Source organism: Propithecus coquereli, unplaced genomic scaffold (genome assembly GCF_000956105.1).
Source record: "Propithecus coquereli isolate 6110/MARCELLA unplaced genomic scaffold, Pcoq_1.0 Scaffold14, whole genome shotgun sequence".
NCBI lineage: Eukaryota > Metazoa > Chordata > Mammalia > Primates > Indriidae > Propithecus > Propithecus coquereli.
Window position 1 is genome coordinate 1,292,552 of NW_012138302.1, and position 8,939 is coordinate 1,301,490.

An 8,939-nucleotide genomic window follows, 5' to 3' on the forward strand; every position below is an offset into this window, starting at 1 on the left:
GGACCTTGAGGACGTTATGCCAAGTGAAATAAGCCAGTCACAAAAGGACAAATGATGTATGATTCCACTTACATGAGTACTTCAAATCATAGGGACAAAAAGTAGAATGGTGGTTGCCAGGGGCCGAGGGAAGGGGAGAATGGGGGGTTATGGCTTAATGGGTCCACAGTTTCAGTTTTGCAAAACAAAAAGAGTTCTGAAGACAGATGGTGGTGATAACTGCAAAAACAGTGTGAATGTACTTGATGCCACTAAGCTGTACACTTAAAAATGGTTAAGATGGTAAATGTTATGGTATGTGTATTTTACCACAATTAAAAAAAATAAAGAGAGGGAGAGAGGGAGGGAGAGTGACAATATTCCACATCTCCCAACCTGGGGCACTGAAAGCCTCTGCAACAGTTTGGAGCGAGCTCCCGTGCATACGAAGAGGAACGCAGGGGAGGGAAAGAAGCAGACTTGCACAGTACCCAGCGAGCGGGGAACACAAACTTCCCCAAAAAGGCTTCCTGACAGGGTCAGCACTATCTCTCACTTTCCCAAACTCCAAAAATTGTTCAACTTTAAAGGTAATTAAGTGCTGCCAAAAACAGACAGCAAGTGACTTCTTGATTATTATTAATATTTTGGAAAAGCGGGACCATAGGGTTCAGGGCAGATGGCACAGAAACATCTATCTCACTCCTTTCTGAAACCCCATTAACAGGAGAGTAAAGGGATCTTTTCAAAACATAATCTGTAGCAATAAAGTTTGGAAAGCTAGACCTCAGATGGGTAAGTGCTAAAGGACTAAAACGAGCTGACAGAGCTGAATCCTGGGCCAGCAGCAGGGAAAGCCAAGATCCAACCTGACTTACACCCCAGAATTTCCAGAAGACTCCAGGACAGGCAGCTCCAGATAACTCTGGAAGGTGGGGTGAAACAGGGGCGAAAATAAGGAGAAAGGGTTGAAAATCTATCTAAGTAGCAGTCAGAGCCCCAGATCCCTCCTCCACTCCAAGCAGCCCCTCCCCCACCTGGCCAAATACTGAAGATTTATTCTCTAAAGCAGGTAAAAACAAAGGTCTCCGGAATGTGGGACAATGGGCTCCATTAAGAATAGGGGACCCTCCCAAATACACAGGGACTAACAGAATGTATGTGTATCAGTCCAGATTTGGTCAGAAAATAGATTATTCTAGTAATTTCACGCAGGAAGGAATTTAATATAGAAAATTAAAAGCTTACAACATCATGGGAAGGGCTGTGAAAGCCAAGGTCAGAGAAATCACTGTTCATGTTCAGGATGTACAAGCATCACAAGAAACTGCACAGATGATCTCAGGTCCCCCATCACTGAGGTGGCTCTGAGTCCCAGGAGAACACCTAGAAGCTTCTAAGAAAACCTCACATCCACCATGTGCCACAGTTGCAGTAGCAATAGTGGCTTCTCCTTCTCTTTTGTCCTCCAAATCTCTTAGTGGCAGAATCAATATCAGAATCGGCCACCAAAGGATTCTGGGAAGTGCAATGTGCAGGTCCCCGGCCCCTGCAATAATGGGAAAACGCTTAGAAAGCAGGGACACAGTTGAGAACCGACGGGCAAAATCCAGGCAGTATCCAATATCCAGATGTTGAGACTCTTATTCTTTCTTCCCACTCAGCAGATAGGCCTTTACTTTCCAAGCAAGAGATTAGAAAAGTCTCCTAACCAGTAGCCAAGGGGAAAAAAAAAAGTTAAGATACTAACATTTAAGTTTCCCCAAAAAAAAGCCCAGCCAGACCACCCTACAGTGAAACTCACAGTCAACAAAATAAAGAATTCTTACTTCTGAGACAGCCAACAATTCCCAGATCAAGCAGCTCCAATTCTTTCAAAAGGTGTCAATCAAACTCTCTAAACTTTAATTTGCTTCAAAAAGAATGTGCATGCAACATATGACATCTATGGTTGAGCTAAGATTAAGATAACAACTTAATATAAACCCATAAAAGCCACACTTCAGGTGAGGTACGTGACTGGAGTACATGATTGTACTTTTCTTGCCTAAACTCTAGAACTTTGGTTTTCAAAGTATGGCCTGGGAACCCTGTGACACCCTAAAGACCCTTCAAGCCATTTGGGAGGTCAAAACTATTTTCATAACATGTAGTTATCTGTCTTTTTCACTCTCTCTCTTTCATAGAATACAGTGGCATTTTTCAGAGGCTACATGACATCTGATGACATCATCACTCCAACAGCTAATAGAATGCAGTTGTTGAAATTACTTTAAATTTTTCTCAGTTTTAATTTCTAATATGGTAAATATCAAGAGAAACCACACAAAAGCTCTTTGGGATTCTCAAAAATATTTAAGAGTATAAAGAGACCAAAATGCTTAAGAATCATTGTTCTAGAACAACCTTTCAGCTGGTTGCTTCCGGAAGAGAACTTTTGCCATGTGAAACTAATTAGATTTACTTTAAGTTTACATCTTCAAAGTGGAAAAAGAAGTCTGTAAGCTCCTCAATTTTGCTTTACTCTGTAATCCTAGCACTCTGGGAGGCCAAGGTTGGAGGATAGATCAAGGTTAGGAGTTCAAGACCAGCCTGAGCAAGAGCCAGACCCTGTCTCTACAAAAAATAGAAAAAGTAGCTGGGCATGCTGGCACATGCCTGTAGTCCCAGCTACTAAGGAGGCTGAGGCAGGAGGATTGCTTGAGCCCGGGAGTTGGAGGTTGCAGTGAGCTATGGTGACACCACTGCACTTTAGCCAGGGCAACAGAGCAAGACTCTGTCTCAAAAAAAGGAAGGAAATTTTGCTACATGCTACAACATGAATGAACCTTCAAAACGTTATTCTAAGTAAAACGAGCCAAACACAAAAAGACAAATATTATGTGATTCCATTTACATTAGGTACCTGGAATAAGCAAATTCATAGACATAGAAAGGAAAATGGTAGTTATGAGGGGCCAGGGGGAGGGTGAAATAGGGAGTTATTGTCTAATGGGTACAAAGTTTCAGTTTGGAATGATGAAAAACTTCTGGAGATGGATAGTAATGATGGTTGCAGTGATGTGAATGTACTTAACGATACTGAATTGTGTAATTAAAAATGGTTAAAACGGGGCCAGGCACGATGGCTTATGCCTGTCATCCTGGCACTTTGGGAGACCAAGATGGGAGGATCCCTTGAATCCAGAAGTTCGAGATGAGCCTGGGCAACATAGCAAGACCCCTCTCTACAAAAATTTTAAAAAATTAGTCAGGCATATTGGCATGTGCCTGTGTTCCCAGCTACTTGGGAAGCTGAGTCAAGAGGATGGCTTGAGCCCAGGAGCTGGAGGTTGCAGTGAGCTGTGATGGTGCCACTGCACTCCAGTCTGGGCAAGAGAGCAAGACCTAGTCTCAAAAAAAAAAAAAAAATTGTGTTTGTGTGTGTATATGTGTGTGTATGTGTGTATGCTTAAAATGCTTAGAATGATGCTTGGCACCTAGTAAGTGCCCTATTACTGGGTTTTGATCTTTGCCATACATCAGAATCACCTGGAGAGCTTATTAAAACACAGATTGCTGGGCCCCCACCCCTAGATTTTCTGTTTTGTAAGATCTGGGATGAGACCCAAGAATTATCCTTTCTAGCAGTCCCAAGGGCATACTGGTGCTGTTGGTCCAGAAAATACACTTTGAGAACCACTGTTTCGTATACACCAGCTGTCATTAGTATTACCAGCAATGCCTGAGACAGTACCAGGCATATGAATAAATACTAGCAGAAGGAAGGACAGAAAGACAGAAGGATTTACTGGACCCCTAACATGAAGTGTTCCCACAGTAGATGGAGATCTCCAAGTCTTTCCTGGTGGATATCTAAGCCAGCCACTGTTATATTACCAGGCCCCTGTCCATCAGAGGTTTGCAAAGACTCCCAGGAAGACAGAGAACCAACCATGACGTCTCAACATCACCAACCCATCTCAGAATTTTGGAGAACAGGGAAAAAACCTCCTTCTAACAAAATAGTCCTGATGGTGGGGGAGGCACAGTTTATGCTGAGTCTCTTATCCCCTCAGGCCACCTTTTTGGTTCAGCCACTGTGTGCAGCTGACTGTCACAGCAGGTGTGGCCCAATGGTCCTAGCCTCAGCTGCATGGAGGCTCTCTTGCTTCTCAGCAGCTGTTGGTCATGGGAAGTCTGCGGGAACCTGCTCAACCCTTCAGGCACGAATACGGTCCTGGAAGAGTGAGAGTGTTTCCAAGTCTGGAGTAACCCTTGACCAATGAGGGTGGGAGCCAGTGGATAAATACTACATTCCCCTACGCCATGTCTCAAGTGGACAATTCTGAGGCACATTCTACAGTTCCCCAGAGAGTGCCCAGCGGGATTTAACACCAGCTGCCCACTGTGGAAGTCAGCTCAGTAACTTGCTCTTAGATTGGCTTTCCTTCCTTCCCTTTGTCACTATTCCCTCGGTCATCTGCTCCCTGCTCCAAAATAAACTGCCTGTTCCAAAGCCTTGTCTAAGCCTCCACATATTCAGTTGAGCCAAGCTAAGACGAGGTATAAGCAACTGCTCCACTCACAATACAGGTGAGGAGGGGGCATAATTAGCACAAGATAGCAAACCATGGGGGACAGACTGCTGTGTTGCATGCCACAGTAATGTAGGCAGTCAGACGAAAGGAAGAAGTCTGAAACAGAAAAGGAAGGTTGAAAAAGAGCCCTGAAAAATGATCACAAGAGGAAAGTGGTCTTAGAAAAGCAAAAGCCAGAGACCAGTCTTACTGGAGCTGCCAACCTGGAAACTGAAGAGGTGGGACAAAGTACATCCAAATAAAGGAAAAGCTCAACAATCAAGGAGATAGGAGATGTCCATGGTGACCCAGGAAGGCTTGTGAGCAGGAGCACGAACCAAGATAATTCCACCACTTAACCACACAAAACTTTCTACGTAACACCAGACAACCGAACGTGGGCTTACAACTTGCGACTGACCCTTTTTCATCTTTCCTTCTTTCTTCCTTTCTTTCTTCTTTCTTCCTTTTTTCTAAAGCAAATATGTATAGTGATAACTAATTAACCAGACACAGTTTACATATTAATTTATTTAATCCACAAAAAAGATTTTTTTTGAGATAGGTTGTTACTGTCTCCATTTTACAGATGGAGAAACTGCGGCACAGAGAAGCTACCCAGCCAGGTGACAGAGCTAGGATTCAAACCCTGCCAATCTGGCTCTCTCTTTCATGTTTGTCCTCCACAATGAATGAAGTCATCACATTCTACATGATAATCCCCTGTGATTCCCAATTCTCACATCCCACAAAGGTGAAGAATGGCAAAGGTCTTCAGACTGTGCCTTAGACATGGTAGGTACATAATAAACATTTGTTGATTCACAGTCTTCCTGTAACACATTACTTAGAGTAGCTTTTCCATAACTGACTGTATAAAATCAAGAGCAAATATTTTCCAGGATTCAGGCCATGATCATCTACTCTCTGCTTAGTCCTGACCTCATTCTTGTTACTTGCCAAATCAATTTTTTTCTTCCAAATATACTACAGGCAAATTAGTAGAAAACATTCACACCTTATGTGTTTGCACATGTAATTTCCCTTGCCTGGAATGTTGGTCTCTTTTATTTTGTATCTATCTTTGTCTATGACCTTCTTCAAAAGTATCCAATGCAAGGACAATTTTTTTTCATTCAACTGGTTTTGGTCTTTTCTCTAACACAGTCCCACAGCACTTGTGGACTGAAGTTTCTGGTGTGTTTAGCACCAATGGATTTTGCTCTTTATGGCTCTTACAGCCATGCATGTATGAGATGGCATACAGGAGGTGCTCAAGAAACTCTTACTGGATTCATAATGAAGCGTTAAGTATTTAATACCATAGACTTTACATTGTCAGGCACCATGCTTTGAGATAACCTGTTATGAAACCTTCTCTTCCTCCCCTGAAACACAGATAATGAAATATACTAATTAATCAGCCCTGTAAATAATCCCAGTCTCCCCCAAACAAACTACTGTGATATGAATGAAATTATCAGTTTACACTGGACAAGATGTTTCTAAAATAGTGTTTGGCACATAGTAAGCTCCCAATAACTACTTGCAGAAGTGAATTAAAATAATCAGCTTTTTTTTCACAATTGCCATGCCCTATATCAACGTGGCAAAGATTTCCAATAGCAAAGTTTATTAGCAGAACTCGAAGAGCAGCCCAAATCAAACGTGGAGAAAGTTGTTTGACCCATTTTACAAGCAGTGCTATCCTAAAAGACTTAGGCCATTTTCTTCTTCCTGGAGTTCTCAACCTGTCAGCCGCTTAACTTAGTTAGGACTATCATCCCTCTCCAGCCTAAGGGGTGTTAGTGGGAACCTTCCCAACACTGGCCAATCTGAAAATGGCATTTTCAAATACTTTGTGGATAACAGGATCTAAAGCCACTGCTGACAGTCACACTCCACTCTGTGGATCTTTTTGAAAGAAAAAAAAATAAATAAATAATCAACCAATAAGTTAGACTTTATCCTGAAATGACCAGGAATTAGCATAAAAGGAAAACTGAATGTCACAATTAGAGAGGATACTAATTCTGGTACTCCAACGTATACCAAACAAAAATGCTTTGAAACCAGCCAAAATCAACCCACAGATAATAAAGGAAACTTTGGGAAATTCACTGCTCATTTAGATTTTTTTTTTTTTTTTTGCCTCTGACAACACTTTACATACTCTGAATAAAATGTGTCAGACTATTGTTGTAAGACCTGCCACTGTCCCTCTGACCCATGCACCTCCCGATGTATTGAGATCTGCCGGGTGACATATGAGATCTAAAGTGGGTGGATAAAAATAACCTGGTCCTCAAAAAGACATGATAAACGCCAGACAGCTGAGTCACTTTGAAGCCCATTTTGACTCTTGAAAGGGACATTCACCCTGCTTCTGCTTCTCACACATTCACCTACAACCAGGTGAAAACCACCACCAACCGCCCTGGGTGGAAGGTGGTGATCCCTCTTAACTTCTCCCTCCACTCTCTGAGGTCACTACTCAGGATTGAACTTTTAATAATTTATACTAGTGCATGTCAGCCTAAGCGACTCATTTGGAAGGCGAAGCGGGAAAGGCTTAAGAAAACCATCACAATCCAGTAGTAGATCCCCTATTTCTGCTGCCCGAGTGGAGTGGAGGCACCCGAAGGTTTCTTCTGACATGCTAATGGCAAGAAAAGGAGTGGGGAGAAATGGGAAGTGGAAGAAGAAAAGCTCAAAGAGAAAATCAGAAATGCCCAGGGGTGGGGATCCCTGGGCAAAGCAAGCGGTCCCAGAAAGAGGCGCGCTGTGCGTCCGGGGGCGCGTGGAGGTTCAGTCCCGTCACCTAGCGGCCCTCCGCTCTCGCCCCGGGGAGGACGCAAACAATCCGCACCGTGCAGCTCAGAATGGGGAACTCTTATCTTTCAAGCGGTGGCGGGGCTGGGGACAGGCTGCTGGGAATCGGGCCCGTTCAGCCTGGGGAGGCCGGTGGAGCAAACCACCCTGACGACCCAGGCTTCAGCTGCAGCAGCCCTGGGCGCTCACTAAGTGTGTGCCGAACTGCAGTGCCCCCGAGCCAACTCTGCCGGGAGGAGGAGGTCCCCGGCTGCCACTGCGCATCTTCTCCCCCAGCTTCACGTGCCGCCCAGTTCCGCGGCTCGCGGCCGCCCCAGGCCGCCGGCGCCGCGACCCTCCCTCGAGGCGCCTCACTTACAGGGGAGTCGTAGGAGAAGGCGCACTCGTTCTTGTAGACCCTGTCCCCGGACCTGGGCACGCGGATCGTGGGCATGTGGGGCACCAGCAGCTCGCCGATGTCTCCTGCAGCCATCTTCCTGCTGCCGCTGCCGCCCGGCATGCCGAACAGGGCGCCCCGGCGCTGCATGGCCGCGGCGCGCGCCGGGCTGAGCGGAGCCGAGCCGGGCCGGAGCCGGAGCGCGGGGTCTGCAGGCGGCGGCGGCGCCAGCGGGCGGGCGGGCGGACGGGCTGCGCGGGCGACGGGAGCCGGCCGGGCCGGGGCGGGCGGGGAGAGCGGGCCGCGGGGCGGGAGCGGGCACCCGGGGCCTGGGGCGGGCGGGCGACGCTGCTATTTTTAATCCAATGGCGAGTCGCCGGCCCAGCTGCAGCGTCAGGCGGGGCTGGGGAGCGCCAGCCGCAGCGCGCCGGGGAGGGGGCGCGGGAGAGGGGCCGCGCGCCCGGGCCGGGATGGGCGGCGGGGGCGGAGGGCGAGCCCGGGGCGGGGGCGCGGGAGCCCCGAGCGCGCGGGGAGCGCCACACTCGGCTGGGGAGGGCCTGGCGCAGGCCGGCGGGCTGCCGCGGGGCGCCACCGCCGTGCTTGCTATCCTGGAGCCGTAGCTTGCGAAGGGGCGGTTCGGAGAAGGCCAACACAAAGAGCAGGACTGGGGTTTTAAAAACCGCTTGCTTTTAAAACAACGGAAGACAAGAGCGGTGACGTCCCCGGGTTGGGCAGGGGTGGGACTCGATGTGCAAATCTGGAATCGAACGTGAGGCTCAAGTCTGAATTTGCGCCATACGCTTCGGCGTTACCTCACTAAGCCTTGTTCCTCACTTTTGTAACATCCAAAGCTCAGTAAAACAGACTAGAACAGAATAGAATACAGTGAAGATAGAGGGGTTTTGTTTGTTTGTTTTTGTTGTTTTGTTTGCAATAATACAGGTTTTTCTTACATGTTGGGGGCGGTGGGAGATGGTCAGGATTTTTTTTCAGGGCGTCGGGAGGCTTTATATTTTTCTCTACCTTTGGAATACCTTCTGTGTGATTCAAGGTCCCTGTCCAACACTGAGTGGCCTGATTTGAGGATCTAATGTGGAGACATACATATTCCTGTCTTGCTCATCAGTTCCTCAAAATCCATAATGAATGGGGTTGAGTCGGGGGATGGGTAATTTGCGAACAGAGCATGTCTC

General features: G+C 46.7%; 1 protein-coding gene across 1 annotated transcript in view; it reads right to left on the reverse strand.

The window, feature by feature from the left end:
* USP13 (ubiquitin specific peptidase 13 (isopeptidase T-3)) overlaps positions 1-7,968 on the reverse strand; it is a 105,271-nt gene extending 97,303 nt beyond the window's left edge. Inside the window, exon 1 of the mRNA XM_012639387.1 lies at positions 7,729-7,968. Coding sequence (XP_012494841.1) covers positions 7,729-7,896 — 168 coding nt within the window. The 5' untranslated portion in view covers positions 7,897-7,968. The remainder of the gene's footprint in view (positions 1-7,728) is intronic.
* Between the last annotated feature and the right edge of the window lie 971 nt (positions 7,969-8,939).